Consider the following 18,525-nt stretch of genomic DNA (forward strand, 5'->3'; position numbering starts at 1 on the left):
CATTGTAGCACGGTGGGTTGTGTTTCAAACCAAACAGCTCACGTTGTGCTGTGGTTAGTAAATGGAACAGAGGCATCACTTAGGTCGGTCTGAGCTCAGCCGCAGCCTGCGAGCTGAAGTGTCTGGACTTGTCCGGCAGAAATGCGACCTGCTGTACCAAGTTAGCCCCGTCTGGTCGGGACCATGCGATCAAACACCGTGACACAGGATGCTCTGGTGTTACAGGAGGAACGCTTAATTGTCAAAGGAAAAAAAGGAAAAGTTTAGTCCACATCTGTTCAGTGACAGTGAAAAATCCAAAAAAATAAAACAATCAATACAATACAAGAAAAGTACAGAAATACTGTATTATCAGTACTTAATAACTCATATCTATACATGTTTGGTGTTATTTAAGTATTATAACTGATGCATAAACAAATAACCACTGTGTAAATGTTGTATCTGGGTGAGGTGGAGGAATATGAAGTACTTCATAAACTGTTGGGTAATTTATTTTTTAAATGTTTCAAATTTTATATATGCGAAATCTGAATTTGTTTATTAACTAGAAGCTACTAAAAACCACTGAAATTTAAAAAAAATCTAATTCTAATATAATATTTTTCATTTGTTACAGTTGAAACACCAGAAATGATGCAACAAAGGTCCAAAGTAGTTTAACCTCGGACCTTCATTTAAACCACTGATGACAATTAAGTGATTTAAGCCCTTATTGTTAAATATAAACAGTACATTCATTTTAGTTGTTCCTTCTTTCAGTTTTTTTTATAAATGTGTGCTAATATATGTTTATGTGTATGTGCGTACATGTGTATTTGCGTTTGTGTGTGTATGCCTGTGTGTTGTCTGGCTGGTGTCCAGGAGACTTAATGACCAACATTGTTTGCTTTCATGGGCAGTCTTTCCAACACACTGCTCATAGGAATGCAGAACATACACGCGGACACACACACACCGACACACACATACAGAGTAATTTGGTTCACTTCAACACATATGGTGTTTGGGTAAAAAGCAGTGCAAACATACAATAAGCCCCAACAACCAATCAAGGAAGCGTACAAGTAGTGCATATTATGCATGACTTCTCATATTCACTGTTGACCATGTGGAAATGGATCTCAGCTTTTGTTTGGAATTGTTTGCTCTCCTTCTTTTTTTTTTCCATCTCTTTCGTCTCCGACCTCTCTCATCATTGTCTACCTCCCATCATTGTCAGATATTGTATTTATTTTGACACAGCCCAATAAACATAAATTGTTCTCGGGCATTGGTGTCTTTGCCAGTAACTTCCGCATTTAAGCTCCTGTGTGTGTGTGTGTGTGTGTGTGTGTGTGTGTGTGTGTGCACCCGTGTGCGTGTGTGTGTGCGCAGAGCGGACAGTAGACAGATGGTGCAGGACAGCTGGTCCAGAGTGACAAGTGTGTGTGACCCGAGCCTATGGTGGTGAAAGAAAGAAAGACAACATTGACGGAGAGAAACTATTTGAAGAGGAATATCTCAGCTAGCCTGTGATTGCCAGGAGCTGGCAAACACAGGGATGGGGGAGTTGAGGTGGTGGTGGGGGGAGCTGGAGACATCTTGAATAGATTTGGAGCAGGACAAAGAGGAGGAGGTGGAGTGGTGATAAAAGAAAAGCAGAAACTATGCCTTTCTGCCAATTTGTTCTTCTTTTTTTTTATCCGAATAGCACTTGGATTTCTTTCTGATGGCCACAAATGTTGTTCTTCCTTCTTTTTGTCCTCCCCTCTGGCCCCCTCCCCTCCTTCCTACTCGCCTGCCTCTGCTCTTTCTCTCCCGCTCGCTCCCTCTCCCTCTCCCTTGTCTAAAAGCATTTTGCAGGTGTTGGGTCAGATACTGTTAACTGTCACAGCCTCATCACCCTCTCAGAGTGATGAAGCCCTCATTTCCCTAAACAGCCCTGAGTAGGCGATTGACAAGATGTTCATTCTCACACTGAGTTCAAGTGAGAGGCCTCGGGGGAGGAAACAATTTCTGTCTCTGACACACACACACACACACACACACACACACACACACACACACACACACATACTGACACTCACTCTAATAGAGCCTGATGGGAGAAATATGATCGGCCTCAGCTCCTATTGAACCAGTAACGACCAACCTCACTGATTCTCATTCCATCTATAAATACATACATGTCTGTCCACCTGTTTTAAAGTGTATTTTGAATTATGGCATAGGCGAAAGAAAGTGGAAGGAAGCAACAAAAATGTGGAGAAAGGCCCAACTGCTACACACTTGACCAGGCATGTCTCCTGGAAATAACGTCTCTGTACGACTTCACTGCAACACCGAATCATTTTTTTTCTACGAAACGTAATGGCTGGCTGGTTTATGTTCACAGGCAACATATTTTTTGAATGAATGAGGCTCTACATTTATTCATGGCAGCAGAGTTGCCAGGAGGGGGTTGGGGTGGATGGATTGCATACAAAGCACACAACTGTCACACCGGGGTTGGGGTTCGCATCCAGAGTCCCGTCTGTGGTCAGGTTTCGGTAACAAAAGCACTGTGGTTAAGGTTAGTGAAAGATCATGGTTTTGGTTGAAATTATATAAAGATCTGTGTGTGTGTGTGTGTGTGTGTGTGTGTGTGTGTGTGTGTGTGTGTGTGTCACTGTGAACTTTTCTGTATTAAACCAGACTGCAGTGTTCCCCTAAGCTTAACCAAATGATGTGACGTCCTAAACATAACCATTAAAAAGTATAATAGTGCTGTAATTACTACAAGTGGATACTGTACTGCAAGATTGGATATTTAAAAAAAAAAAATCTCTATCTTTGTATGATAGTATGATTGACTGTTGACATAGTTAACAATTTAAATACATCAGCTTGGGTTTGGAGGGTTAGCGTTTGTTTGGATTGTAATGGACATTTTTTTTATTAACACTACACAATTTAATATTGGTCTGAGGCTACGTCCATACTACTACATTTTCAGTTCCAAAACAGCCTATGTGGGTGACGGCGTCATTGATCCTAAACATCTCCATTTTTGCAACTAGAACAGGACCAGCAGTGTCTTCTAAAACGTCTCGTCGTTTTATAGGCGCATGAAAACTCTGGAGTAGTGTGGACGTCAGGCGTAAACACGTCAGCAGAGATGCGTTTTTAAAACGAAAACGTAATAGTGTGGGTGCAGCCTGACACTGTGGACCCCCATTTGACAAACTTTCACCAATAACCACTGAAATGTGGTCACTCATGCACAACATTTGCTCATTAGCACTAAACACAAAGTATAGCTGAACCCGATGATCTATCGCCGTATATGTATGTCTGTGTGTGTGTGTGTATGTATGCATGTGTGTGTGTATGTATGCATGTGTGTGCACACAAGAGGATATGAGGAGGTCTTGCCAGCATGTCACTCCAAGCTGCTGGGTAAACACTGGGAAGGAAAGACAAAACCGCACACAGTGCTGAATCATGAGGTGTGTGTGTGTGTGTGTGTGTGTGTGTGTGTGTGTGAGAGAGAGAGAGAGAGAGGGAGAGAGTGTTTATGTGATTATTTCTGCCTGTCTTGTCATGGTTTGTAAACTGTGAATAATGACACCAGGGTGAGTAAGTCATCGCCTCTGCATTACTCTTCTGCCACACACACACGCACACACACATTTTATGCCTCTTTCCAGTGAAACGCTACGTAACCCCTCATTCCTGATCTACAAACACACTCTTTCCCAAACCACAGATCGGCTCTTCCGAAGCTCAACTGCTCAACTGTCAATCAATGTCATTAGATGGGGTAAAAACACTGACCTCTATATTTCGTAGTTGTTTAATCGTTTATGAGCTGTTTAGATGTTTATTTTGACGTCGTCCCTGCTTGTTCATTTACCACATCAAGCCATACAGAGCAGCAGATGGCCTGTTCGTTTTTAATGAACTCAATTTAACAGAATGAACCAGACTAATATACTGCAGGTACAGGATGATGCTTCACCTGCTCACTGTCTCTCTGCTCTCTGCACAAACTTAAACATTTAACTTTTAATCCAGTGCCTCTGCTTGTCTGACTGAGCTGGATTGCTGGATGACAGATGAATAGAAAGAAGAAAAAAAAAGAATGACCGATGGATGAAAAGCGTGATGCAATGATCGAGCGATCAGGAGAATAGTGCAGCAATTGAAGGATGTAGCAATTTCTGGGGGAGATAAAATGGATGGAAAAATCTGAAAATGACAAAGGATCGTTGGGCGCCAGATTGATACATTATCCGCTAGTGAAGTGTGTGTGTCTGTGTGTGTCTGTGTGTGTGTGTGTGTGTGGGCGTGTGGGTGTGTGTGTGGGGGGGGGGGGGGGTGGTGTAAGATGTCTGGGTTGGAAAAGATGGAAAAGAGACAGACAAGGAGGGAGGAGGCAGCCTCAGGGTATTGGGTCATGGAGTTTGTGGCAGATCAGGTCAAAGATGTGGTTGAAAAACTTTGAAAACTCTGACCTGGCAACGGGTGTGCAGACTGGGGCACAAACACACACATACACACACACAAACCCAGAAAAACAGGCCCAGACATGCGTCCATGTGCTGTCACTTTCTATTTATCTATTCTATTTATTATTGTATGGCAATGTGAGAGGCAAACAGGAAAAGGATATGATGTCACTGACCAAGAGTTTGTCAGTGGTCTGGCAACACGTCGAGCGGTGGTCATTTTAGCTGTGGTGTGTGTGTGTGTGTCCACATCATGTGTGTTTTTTGGACACTTTTCCAGTCAAAGACTGCAATAAATTTGGTCTTAAAATGCACACACACAGGGACACACACACACACACACACACACACACACACAGCCTTTCTGTCATATAGGCAGTGTGTAGGTGTTAGAGCTGGGGTTATTGACTCGTAGAGACAGAGACAGCAGCGAGCACCGAGTGAACACGCTGCTATCGGAATACGATTAATACTGTCTGGCTGATGGATTAGACTCATTACACAGGGAGCGGGGCAAAGGAGGGTGGTGGAGGGTGGAGAGGATGTGTGTGCGTGAGAGAGAGAGAGAGAAACAGAAGAAAAGAGGAATCTGGGAAAATCAAGGAGAGATGAAGTGAAATACCAGGAAGGAGATAGTAGAAGGAATAGACAGAGGAGGGAGAGATCTAAGATTTATTTTCTAGAAATATTAGAAAATATTTTCTTACATTCAGTTCCTGTCGTAGTTTCTCCTCTGGCACAAGTCAGTAAGGGGTAAAGCCTTTACACTTTGATTTGATTCTCTTCACACAAACGCAGCTAGCTGGAGTTATTTTATTTGGATGCCAAGCAAGATTTCTTACCAAGACAATTATTTTTCGTTTTTAATGCTCTCTAGATTATTGTTCCATCTTCCAAACAAAATAGAGCAACATTGATGAAGATATCAAACATGGATAAATGGAACTTTCTATAATATAAGATTGCTGCAGATATTCAGTATTGGCATATATGTCAGCTGAAAAGTAACAAGAAATTGAAGTATATTAATTTCAAAAAAGGTTACTGGTAATAATTATTTACATATTTACATATTTTATGTTAGTTTGTTTAGTATATTTAGTATATTATATGTATAATGTGTAACTCAATTATCTTTGTTAATATCAGCCTCGAAAATTCAATGTCGGTTGGACTCTAGATGATCAACGAACACGTGTCAGAAGTATTTATTCAGGAGAAATACAGATTGTGCTATTTTAAGAAAGCTGAACAAATGTTAAAAATGACATCAGTTGCATCAGTAAAAAAAAATTGCTTTTCAGTCACTTCACCAATCACTTCGTACACATTGCTAATATAATTCATTTATCCATTGGTGCAGACATGAAGAACAGTGTTTGGAACATGTGAGTTGGAGGAGCACAGGTGCGCTGTACAGTATGACAGGTCTATGCTTTAAATGTAATATCATCATCAGATGTTCAGAGGGAAACTATGTCCCCATTACTAAGTTCCTCTCCACTCTCCTCATATGCAATTATTGTATTACTGCAAGCCACTGTCTATTCCTCCCCTGTGTGTGTGTGTGTGTGTGTGTGTGTGTGTGTGTGTGTGTGTGTGTGTGTGTGTGTGTGTGTGTGTGTGTGTGTGTGTGTGTGTGTGTGTGTGTGTGTGTGTGTGTGCGCAGCAGATGTATTCCTCACTCATCTATAATTACACGTGTAAACATTTCTGATGATGTCATGGTCTCAGACCGCTGACTAATCTGTTCCTGGGATGGAAAGCAACATAATCAGTCTGGTTTTGAACATGTACACACCAGTCCAGCAAAACACAACCTTTATTCTTCCAGCTTTGTTGTTCAACCAGCTAATTTTTTTCAAGGCACATGTGATAGACATATCTGTTGAATTCATTGTTTCCTCAGCAACAAGATGTTTGTGTTACAAGTTTCCCGAGCTCACAAGTCACAGCTGGCTTTGTTAAGAGCCCACTACAAAATGATTGGTAGCTGAAAGAGCAGGAGCTATTTATGTAGGAAATCTGTAGGCAGAATGTATCATTTATACTGAGCAATCATCTCGGCTTTCCTGTGTGTATTCAGAGTTTAAAGGAGGAAACATTGCAAAATAAAACTCCTTAGGAAAGCAGCAAGAAAAATTGCACCGCTGTTACCACAAGAGTTTTTGGTATACTGAGCACGCTGCAATGCTACACACTCATGGAGTCAACACACACACACACACACACACACACACACACACGTACAGGGGACATCCACTCTGTCAAGTTAAAATGTCCCTGAGGTGTCCACCCTGCTCCAGTAACCATAGCAACCCTCTTACCTGGCATTAAAAGTATGTGTGTGAGGCGTGATGGTGAATAAGGGAAACAGACAATGAGATGGGATGAGAGGGAGCAAGAATGCAGATTTGCCGTTCACAAGCAGAGTCAATATTAGTTTTGGAAGAGACTGACGGAGGAGGCTGAACGACGAGGGTGTGGCAGGGTAAGTGTGATTCTGTATGACAACTCGTCAAACTCTCTCGTCTCTTGAAAGAAAAAAAATACTGACAGAATTTGTTTTTTATTATGTTTTTTACACGCTCCGTTTGAAAATTCTGCCACCCCTAGATTTCCGGGACTTAAAAATTAGGGACATTGTGACACCCCATCAACACACACGTGGGCGTGCACACACAGACACACACACACACGCACACACTCATCCGCCACACACATCTCGTCCACATTCCCAGGTGCCAGTCTGGGCCCAGTGTGCTCAGTAATCCTCTGCATTGTCTTCAGAGAGCCTCCTCTCCTCCGTTTCCTCTCTCCCCCTCAGCTCCTCTCTTTTCTTTGGGAGTCTTTCTCCTCCTAATTGCTCACAAGTGTGATCTTTGGGGGTCCACTTCATGGCACACAATCCCAGTTTCATCTTGGTCTCTCTGCCCATCTCTCCCATCCCCAACACACCTCCACCACGACCATAACGTGTTGCTTCTTTCGCAGAGTATCAATCTCATCTTGTGCGTTCAAATTTTTCTCCATCTCTGTCTTTCTCTTTACTTTTTTTAAATGCTTTTTTTTTTTTTTTTAATTTTCCCTTTTTCCCCCTTTCCAGGTCCTTCGTTGCCCATTCACACATTCTTACACTTAATCGGATTAAGATCTCGGACAGAGATTTGAACAAGATGATTAGTTCACTGCTCTGCCAACTCTGACCCATTCCGTGCCACACACACAAACGCTGACGGGCAAACGTACAGTAGATCTGAGGGAACCGCGAGTGTGCTGGACCTGGGAAGAATCTCGTGGCGGTGGCTCCTGTACAATAAGAGGTTCAGAAACTGTATAACAGTAGGTGAGGGAGAGTAAGAGAGAGTGTGTGTGTGTGTCCAGCATGAGAGTGAAAGAGCAGGGAGGAGGGGTGCATGTGTGAGAATTAAGTGCTGCTCTTTCATGCCCAGGTCTTCTTAGACACGCAGGGCGTCAAAAGCCCCTCTCACTCTGAAAAGACCCTTTAGAAATGCAGCACTAAGCTCCTAACACTGGAGACCTGACTCTGTCTCTCTCTCACACACACACACACTCACTCACACACATCCTGGGCCACCAGAGGTGAGAAAGACAGTTGAGGAAAGTTACGCGAGAAAAAAACAACGTCTGCTGGACTCAGTGAAACAGTATTACAACAGATAAATCTCTAATTATGACTCTGTGTCAGCAAAATTGTGCATCACAGCCTGTACCTGGTTATTCAGTTGAGTCTCAGCTGTTAGCTCTGTAAAGGTCTGTAAAGGTCTGCTTTGTCCCCTGTGATCACCTGTGCTTTTAATGCAGTCAAACTCACAATCAAGACGATATCATCTACACAATTTATTTTTTTTAATGTTGTGAAACAAGCGTAGAACAACTTGGTTGTTGCTCACACTGCCCAGCACTGGTGGATTCACATGTCAACCAAATCACTATGAAGATCGCACAGTCATCAGTACTGACAACTTTACCCACATCTAAAATCTGTGACCACAGAGAGGGTTCCAGTTTCTTAACAACACAGCTACACAGTCCCAACCATGGCGTAGGTCAATGTTTACGAAAAGCTCAATTAACCCATTTAGTAGAAAATGGAGAGTATTCTCAAATAGCTCTGTTTTGAAGCATGAAAACAACACGTTAGTGTGGATAGAATAACAAAGCGAGAGAAGGGTATCTTTTTGGGGATTTGACGTAAAGACGGAGCAGGATGAGGAAAAAGGACAGAAGACGTTCAGACACTGCACCTGTCTGACCTGTCTGAAAGTTTAGTGGGGTTGTATATATGTAGAGAGGGCAGCTGTGGCTCAGATGGTATAGTGGGTTGTCCACTTGCTGAGGGGCTTTTGGTTCCTCTTGTCCATATCCTCTTGAGCAAGACACTGAACCCCTGACACTGAAGACATTGTCCCTGGTCAGGCCAGCACCTTGCATTATCCCACACTGCCATATGGTGGTGTGTGTGTGTGCGTGTATGATGTGCGTGCGTGTGTGTGTGTGTGTGTGTGTGTGTGTGTGTGTGTGAACTTGTGGAAACACACAAACACACACGGGGCTCAGCAGGAGCCTCTTTTAATGAAGGTAACCTCTCGGTTTAGGCGCTTTAGGCACAGGGGCAGAGGTGAGGGGTTCAGTCTAGGGGAAGTCCGAAAAACAAGACCGATTTAGGAGAAAAGGGAAATGACACAGAGAGGAGGATGAAAAGGGCGACACTGAGGGAGAGAAGGCCACAGAAGGAGAGACAAAGAGAGGCAAAAAAATGGTGGGGGAGACGCCAACCAAATGATTCAACTGAAGATCAATTTGAATCAGGTGCCTTGGCGCCAAACTGAGGAAGAAAATCCACTCTTAAGTCTCTAAAAGTCAATACCTAGTTGGAATAAAAATTAGTATTCATCCTCTGTGCCCCCCCCCCCCCCCCCCCCCCACCCCCCCTCTCTCTCTGGTGGTCTGAGGGTTGAATGAAGTTTAGAGTGGCCTCCTGCACTTCCTTAAGAGCCCCACACTAACTTAAACTGCCAATCACGTGTGTGCAACATGCATGTATTATGTGTGTGCACATGTCTCCCTCTTGTCGTAGATCACAGGGACAGAGCTACGTGGAAAATCAGTTTCCAATCATCTCAGTGCTTCAGAAGATATATATATATATATATATATATATATATATATATATATATATATCAAATATATGTCACACACACACAAACACACATGTATAGTGTTCATCTGCACAACTCCACCCCTGTCCCGTCCTGTGGTGTTTACCGTAGCTGAATTGCTCTAATTGCAGCAGAGAAGTGTGCCGTATGTTCCCCAGTGAACATGTTAAGTGTATGAGTAAACACACTCTGGCTTAACTGTGTGCAGTCGTGTACAGTGGGGTACGCGTGCAGCCGAAAAATGTAGACATTAAAAACTGTCAAACTGTCAACTCCTCACATATGACACATTAACAACTTTTTTTACTGATTTCAATATCCGATAGGCAGATGTAATGGATGCAGCCTGTAACCTGTGCTGTGTGTGTGTGTGTGTGTGTGTGTGTGTGTGTGTGTGTGTGTGTGTGTGTGTGTGTGTGTGTGTGTGTGTGTGTGTGCGTGTGCGTGTGCGTGTATGTGTGTGTGCGTGTGTGTGTGCGTCCGCGTGCGTGCGTGTGTAGGGTTAAGGAGCACTTTCGGAGTATTTGTTTGGTTTTAGAGTTCCAGTGGTTAAAAGAGCACAGCTGTTTTCCAAACCCCCCTGGTCCTGTAAAAACAGTATCAGAATACACTCTACTTGATTCAGACCAGCCGCTGTACGTGTGCGTGTGTGTGTGTGTGTGTGTGTGTGTGTGTCTGTGTGTGTCTGTGTGTGTGTGTGTGTGTGTGTGTGTGTGTGTGTGTAAAACAGCAAAGGTGAAACCTCTTTTTTCATCTGCCTCTGTTTGTAAAGTCTTATTCCAGGATCACATTGACTGATCTCGGCATCAGAGAATATTGAAGCCTGATGCACACTAACTGTGTACAGACATGTACGGGTTCATGTCTGACATTAAAATGCATTACATGCCTTATTTATTAGACATTTACATTTTGCATTTATTGCACTTGAGAATTATGCGCATAAACCAGATCAAGGATCTTTGCATAAAGCCTGTGACCATGTTTAACTGCATGGGGGTTTGTCCAATTGTTCAGAGGCCAAGCTGATGTATCCAGCATATCCAACAGTCCACATCCAAAGATGTTGAATCTAGTGTTACTTGAAGAAAAAAAAAATAGTTCTACAAATCCTCACCTTTGAGAGGAGGGGGACAGGAAGCTTATTGACGCCATTACCAAAATTGTGGTCTGTTGGTTTCTATTGATCGTTACGGACCAGGATGCTCAAGAGGCCTGCGTGTTTACTTTCAGATTTCAGTTGGACATTAAAGCTGTTTTGAAATATAAACTCCGATAATTGGATCCGGGCATGTGCCTGCTGTATTCTCGCATTGGGCTCACGCTGACTTTTTCCGGAAATTTTCTGAGGGGCCTGGCAGAAAAAAGTAACTGAATATATCTGCAGCAACATTTGCGCTCTCACATACAGCCCCTGTAGACAATATCAGGAAAATGTCTGGACTGCAGGTGGGAAAGTCTACAAAAGTAATCCACAAGAACAAAAGACACAGCCACTCCAGTTAGTTTCTCAGTCTTTTGAACACCTCGCCACAAATGATCACTTTTTGGTGCAGGTTTAGAGGCGGCCGGTGGAGGCACAGGTGAGAGACTATACCTACAGCACTGATTATACGATCACGGCCGCAGGAATGTGAGGAATGTGGCCGGGCATTAGCCGTTAGCCGATTAGCGTGGTAGAGGTCACGGTGACACAGTCGGGGTCAAGAGCTGGACGGTCATTGGTGAAAGGTCAAATAGTCTGTCTGGAACCTTGGTCTGCGTTGGCGGCAGACAATACACACACACACACACACACTTACACCACTATTGAGCAGTCTGATATACCATTAAGCGTCCTTATTCCAGCTAAGATGTTTCTTTGATGTTGAGATGATGAGACGATATAGCCTGATTTATTTTGTACCTACAGTATACATCTTGTAGTACATCTGCGTCCTTCAGACTGCTGAATTCATTCTTGCACGTAATTTTAAGTTCTTAACTATTTGTGTGTGTACATCCTTCACCACCCGTGTGTGTGTGTGTGTATGTGTGTGTGTGTGTGTGTGTGTGTGTGTGTGTGTGTGTGTGTGTGTCCTTCACTAAATCAAGTTGCTATACCAACCAGTGATAGCATGTGTTTCACTTGGCAGCAGATTTGATCTACGTGAGACACCTGGCCATGCATGTGACTGTATTTATGTGCTGATGTGAGTGTGCGTATGCAGGAACATGCATTAGCACACATGACTGAATGTGTGTGTCAGCCACTGCCATAAATTTAGTGTTTGTTTTTGAATCTTTTTTTGGGGGGGGGGGTGATTCTTTTTTTCGTGTAGAATTCCAAGCTGGAGCTTAGTTAAAGTGGCTAAACAGTAAATCTCTGTAAACCCCAGTGCTCATACACACAGAAACACACACACACACAAACATCGCTCACTCTTTAAAAGCAGAGGGAGGCAGTGGCGTGGGTGATGGAGAGATGAGTGGGACGAACAGAGAGCTCTGAGGGAAGCGGAGGTCGCTAGTGCCCCCTACAGGTTGTTAAATAATTCAAAGCCTCTTTTTACTGACTTGGATGGATGCTTGAGGCAGACAATTGAATTGTGTCTGGCTCGAGATACGTGGACACCCTTAGAGGAAGTGGGTTTTTTGTATGTGTCACCGAGAGATGAATAGAGACAACTGATTATATTTGGCAAAGGAGTGCTCTGTGTGCGAAGAACTCAATTTTGCAGATGATATGTCTGGCTCTGAAGTTCCCCAGGTGCATTTCGACGATTACATCAAGTACTTGTGCCGCAACGCTAGCGGCTCTGTGACAGCTCGGCTTAACTCTCTGCCACCTTTATTCTCTTTCCCCCGTCTCCTCTACACCTTTCTCTCTGTCCAGTGATCTCAGTGAGAACCAGATTCTGGGGGTTCCGAGGAAAGCCTTCAGGGGAGCTGTGGAGATCAAGAACCTGTAAGTGGCACTGTGTGTGTGTGTGTGTGTGTGTGTGTGTGTGTGTGTGTGTGTGTGTGTGTGTGTGTGTGTGTGTGTGTGTGTGTGTGCGTACGTGTGTGTGTGTACGTGTGTGTGAACATTTGTCTCTAGCTTTTCCATGTTTGCAAATTTGCACAAGCCCCATGTGGCTGTGCATCAATATTTCATTGTGTTAAATGTCATGTGCCTCCTGTTGCTGTATTGACTGGCACCACTGCTCATTAGCAGCCATGTGTGTGTGTGTGTGTGTGTGTGCATTTCTGTTGCTTTCTCTTTGTTTTGCCTCAGTCATGGTTATGATGATTGAAGATAATTGTTGGTCATTTCGGAGGTAATTGCCCAGCAGTCATTCTATAAATATGGATTTTTTTTTTTCAATTATTTTGCTGCATCCTGTTTTTTTTTCCACATCAGATAATTTATTTTGAAATACCTCGCAATTATTGTAAAAGGACAGGGCATGTGTGTGTGTGTTTGTGTGTGTCCGAGGGTGAAGGTTTCACTGCATTCATGTGGCCCACTGCATTTTTTTAAATGGCTTGGTATTGGGGTAAGGGTTAGAATTACGTTTAGGGCAAAGGTTATTATTAGGCACTCAGTTGTGGTGGTTAAGGTTAGAGCTAGGGGCTGGAAGATAGGAGGATGCTTTGTCAATGAAGGGTCCCCTGCAGACATAGTAAGTGCGCGTGCGCGCGTGCGCGCAGGTGACAGCACATGATTTAGTGTCCTTATGTCTTAATTAAATTGTTTCGGCAAAGCGATTCTGAGAAAGAGGGGGAGAGAGGGAGAACTGGGAGAAGGGTGAGAGAGGTAAAGAGCAGCGCATACAAATTACACGTCAGATTGAAGAGAGCAGGAAACGGGAATGGATCCCGATATAAATACATTGAGACATACTTCCACAAAGAACAAAGAGCTCAGGAGACAGAGCTGGAGCCACAGAGGAGGTGAGTGAGTGTGAGGGAGACAGAGAGAGGTGGTTGATGACTTTGGCCGGCGGAGTTGATGCATATTCATCTGTAGCCGGCTGTCTGGCTTGAATTTCACTTAAAGATATACTGTAAGACAACTTTACATCTTTCCTTTCCTTTTATTCTTTCCTTCTTTTGTGTGTGCGTGTGTGTGTGTGTGTGTGTGTGTGTGTGTGTGTGTGTGTGTGTGCATGTGCGTGCGTGCAGTCAGTTGGACTACAACCACATCAGCTGTATTGAGGATGGAGCTTTCCGAGCGTTACGTGACCTGGAAGTGCTGTGAGTACCTGTTTATTCAGTCATCCCAACTAACAGCAGACAAGAGGTGGACGAAGATCACTAACAGCAGTGGGATGTGGAGCAGCTAATACCCTTGTTGACCTTTAAAAGATCGCCTGTGCAGCATTTGAAAATGGACGCTTTATATATATATATTCAGAAATGACACTTTATGCATGGGGTCCGTGGTATCGCTGCCATCATATAATTCATTAACAAGGTCAATTTGTCATTAATGCCAATAAACAGACCCCTGCTCTGTCCTAAAGTCAATGTTGTTCCACTGAGAAGTCAATGGGTGATGTTAATGACAGATATTCATTTTCATCTTGTAGTGAGATGAGTGCAGGCCATCGTTTCAATGTCAATCAGTACTTTGGATGGGGTCAATTGCGTTCTCAAAGCTAGAGCACAACACAGTATCAGAAGTACAGTTAAATATGTTTGCTGTAAGCCACGACTTCACTGACACCTACATTTGTTAACGATAATTGTTTCATTGTTAAATTTAGAATTGCTTACCAGAAACACTGTCACACTTCACTGGCACAATAGAGCTAAGTAGCTGTTCTGTGGGTGGAAAGAGAAAAAAAGTATATATTGTATTCAACATAGTTCTACTTATTTATATTTGAATTCATTTATATGAAAATACAGATTTGTTCTGTTTATCCTCTCAGCAGAGTAAAAAATAGCCACAGATTACCTGACGCTTTGACACTTAATACAAAACAATTTTTGACTTCTGCATTGAGTCAATGCCATAGGTACGGTGTATAGCTAAGAACCCCATACCGTAGCCTGGGCCGTTGCCTGATCCTAGAAATCTAACTACACATTACAACAACTGTGATTTGTCTGCTTGATAGAATGTCTGGTTCTCATCTCTCTGTTGCCGGACGAGCTCTTTATGACCCACCGTCCTTCTGCCTCAGTCAGTTCAGCGGTCGCACACATTATCACCATCCTCTTTTCTGTATTGCAGTAATTTGACGGTCGTTCGACATTTATCAGAATATCTCAGCGTCGATCTTTAAGCATAAACCAGGTTTAAGTCACATCTCTTCATCTGTGCAACAACTTCTAAATCTATGTGGCATTGTGTTCTCCGATCTTTTCTCTCCTCAGCACCCTCAACAACAACAACATCAGCCGACTGTCTGTGGCCAGTTTCAACCACATGCCAAAGCTCAGGACCTTGTAAGTGGCACCGCAGAGCATTTGGTACACATTACGGCCCCGAGGGGAAGGATATCTCTCATCCGTGTCCATTCTTACGATTAATTGATTGACCTGGACTTGCACCTCTCCGTCCTTACACACGCCCTGCTCCTGTCCAACCCCGTCCTCAAATATATCATCCCCCACCACCACCTGTTCTAACCACCTGTCGATCCGCCCTTTTTTCTGTTATCACCACTAACTCCATCTCCTCCTCTGCCTCCTCCTCTCCTCCTCCCCGCCGCCCTTCTCCCTCTCTCCCCCAGTCGCCTGCACTCCAACAACCTGCAGTGTGATTGTCACGTGGCCTGGCTGTCAGAGTGGCTGCGACAACGCCCCCGTCTGGGTCTTTATACGCAGTGCATGGCCCCGCCACACTTGAGGGGACACAACGTGGCGGAGGTGCAGAAGAAGGAGTTTGCCTGCACAGGTAGGTTGAGAAGCAAGTGCGTGTGTGCGTGCGTGCGTGCGTGCGTGCGTGCGTGCGTGCGTGTGTGTGTGTGTGTGAGTGTGTGTATTCGGGTGTGTGTATGTGTGTGTGTGTGTGTGTATCTGTGAGCAGAACTATTTGCTTTCTTGTTTGATTCATGACTTACATCTGCTTGTTGTTCTACTGTGGCAAACCCGTTTCTTTTGCTATGTTTCGTGTGTTTTTCTTACTGTCTGTCGCTCATGCTGTTCCAGATTGGGACGAAGGCAAGTATTCTTCTTCCATTGCTTCCTTCAACCTCGTTCGCTGCATTTACTGAAATATATACTGTTTTTTTTTCCCTAAAATATATTAGATAAAAGAGCAGATAAATGATAAATGTTGAGAGACAAGGACACTGTCACATATACAGTAGGGGAAAGCACCTCCCCTTCTCTCTCTCTCTCTCTCTCTCTCTCTCTCTCTCACCTGCCCACTTTCTATGCTTTGGCTGATGTTTCACACTGAATTCTGTCAGCTTCAACATCCTTCGCCTTTGGGACTATACATCAACCATAACCCATTTTCCTCAGATAATGTTGGCCCTCTATCTCTGTGTAGGTCACCAGACGACATCGTCCTCCTCCTGCAGTGTGTTACAGTGCCCGGAGTCGTGCACCTGCAGTAACAACATTGTTGACTGCAGAGGAAAGGGACTGTCAGAAATACCCACCAACCTGCCCGAAACCATCACTGAGATGTAAGACACACACACACACACACACACACTCATATAACGACTCACGTGACTATGTATATTCACTTGCACAAAAACCCCAGTACACGCACTCTGTGTGGTGATGTTTCCCTTGTTTTCTCGCAGTGCATCTCTCTCGATTTTCCCTCTTTGTCTCTTTCCACCGTTCTCTTTCACTTCACTCTTTCTGTGCAGTAGAATAAAACCACACGTCTGTGAAATGAGAAAGCCTGGTCATGCAGCTCTTCCCTGCTTAAGAAAATAATGAAAGGGATGAGGGAGGAAGATTCAAAAGATTAATCTGAAGGACAAGAGAGATCATATCTCTATTTAAAGAGAGCATCAAGGAAAGAGGAAGGATTACAGGCAGCACATTTAAATTGACAAAGTAAAAAGCGGAGTTACAGACTTGAGACATAAGTCACATGAATGAGGACTAGAGACATGTCTTGGGCCAGACTAACCACTAACCATTCAAAACCCTGCTTTATGCTGCTCGCCTTAATCTTCCGGAGATTTTTTTTCTTCAAGTGAGGACAGGAGATTCGTTTCATCAGTGACAATGAAGACAAGATTTCATGTCGGAAAACATCTATAGACAAGTGTCATTGCACTCGATATACGTGACGTGGCCCTGCTTTGAGTCGAGCTGAACAGAGAAAAACAAACTCATTTTAGGGAAATGTTCCACAATGAAGTGGTTGGTTTGCAAATCATGTTCCACTGCCTTTCTTGTCACGGTGGATTGAACATGTGAAATGTTTAGAGAGCAGTTGTTTGGGTCTGTTTTCTCTTTTGTTTGCCCCCCGCCCTCTCCCTCTCTCTCCCTCTCTTTCTCTCTCTCTCTCCCTCTCTCTCTCTCTCTCTCTCTCTCCCTCTCCCTCTCTCTCCCTCTCTTTCTCTCTCTCTCTCCCTCTCTCTCTCTCTCTCTCTCCCTCTCTCTCTCTCTTTCTCTCTCTCTCTCCCTCTCTCTCTCTCTCTCTCCCTCTCTCTCTCTCTTTCTCTCTCTCTCTCCCCCCCCCCCCCCCCCCCCCCCCCCCTCTCTTGATTTGTTTGGGCCTGACTGACGCAGAGTCTGACTGACACTTAATGGAACACTGCCCAGAGAGTAACGTGTGTGTGTGTGTGTGTGCGTGCGTGCATGTCCGACTGTACACATGTTAAAGAGAGCAAAAGATCAGAGAAATGCCACAGTCTCTGGCACCAGTCATCAAAGCGCCTTATCTGGAAATGTTCCCCTCAGCCAGAGGCCCCCGGGAACGAGCAGCAGTCAGCGATACAGCAGAGATACACAGCTCTGTGATAGGGGAATGTTAATGTGTTTCCTCAATGGTCTGTGTGTGTGTGTATGTTTGTTCCAGCCGACTGGAGCAGAACGCCATCAAGGTGATCCCGGCTGGGGCCTTCTCTCCTTACAAGAAGCTGCGTAGGATGTGAGTAGATGAAGAGACACATTTTTGTGCAACCTGTCAACTAACCCCAACAACTTCTGCTCCTGTCCTGTTTGTGGCCTTTGTCGTCCTTTGTGTTTCACCGTCCGTGTTGCTCTCCCCCCTCTCTGACTGTTCTCTCTCTTCTTGTTTCCATTTTTGTTTCCTTCTTTTGCTCTGCTCGTCACAGAGACTTGAGTAACAACCAGATCTCAGAGCTGGCCTCGGACGCCTTCCAAGGCCTGCGCTCCCTCAACTCTCTGTGAGTACTGCGTGATATTTTTGTGTTTATAGGGAGATGCAGTTTACACAAAACATGCAAAACATCACATTACGACCCTTTGAATCGCATGAGGAATATGCAACACTTTCAGAAGTCTGTTTATTCCACCTGAGAAGCTTTTATCACACATCTCTTACATGAACACGCTACTTACCAAGTTCATTTCTGAGATCCAGAAACACAACAGTCACTACAACAAAGTGAGGAAAAAGGGCACGATGCACGAGCAGTCAGTCAATCAGATGTGAGAGCTTACGACATATTATATATTATCCCAAACAAAGTATTACTCAAAATGGTTTCCAAAATAAATAAACTGTGTCCCAGTTCAGGGTGAGGGTAAGGTTAAGGGTTCGGAGGCGGGTGGCCTTCCTCAGCCTCATAGACTGTGAAGGCCAGACCGAAATGAAACGTTCTGGTCTGCGGAAGATTTCCTGTTTGCTGTCACCAGCGTGTCCCGCCCTTACCGCTGTCACCTAGCAAGGGAGCGATACCGTTGGATCGTTCGTTGCTCGGGAATGGAAGGACATATTGTCGGCTACGTTTAAAGAA

At 44.1% G+C, this 18,525-nt stretch overlaps 1 protein-coding gene across 4 annotated transcripts in view; it reads left to right on the top strand.

Moving 5' to 3' along the window:
- The window catches only part of slit2 (slit homolog 2 (Drosophila)), a 132,244-nt gene that overhangs the window by 89,858 nt on the left and 23,861 nt on the right, over positions 1-18,525 (top strand). For all 4 annotated transcript variants that reach the window (XM_047333991.1, XM_035637608.2, XM_047333992.1 and 1 more), the window contains 7 exons: positions 12,531-12,602; positions 13,802-13,873; positions 15,002-15,073; positions 15,361-15,524; positions 16,125-16,263; positions 17,622-17,693; positions 17,881-17,952. In XM_047333991.1, coding sequence (XP_047189947.1) covers positions 12,531-12,602; positions 13,802-13,873; positions 15,002-15,073; positions 15,361-15,524; positions 16,125-16,263; positions 17,622-17,693; positions 17,881-17,952 — 663 coding nt within the window. The remainder of the gene's footprint in view (positions 1-12,530; positions 12,603-13,801; positions 13,874-15,001; positions 15,074-15,360; positions 15,525-16,124; positions 16,264-17,621; positions 17,694-17,880; positions 17,953-18,525) is intronic.

The sequence above is a fragment of the Scophthalmus maximus genome, chromosome 8 (assembly GCF_022379125.1).
Source record: "Scophthalmus maximus strain ysfricsl-2021 chromosome 8, ASM2237912v1, whole genome shotgun sequence".
Lineage (NCBI taxonomy): Eukaryota > Metazoa > Chordata > Actinopteri > Pleuronectiformes > Scophthalmidae > Scophthalmus > Scophthalmus maximus.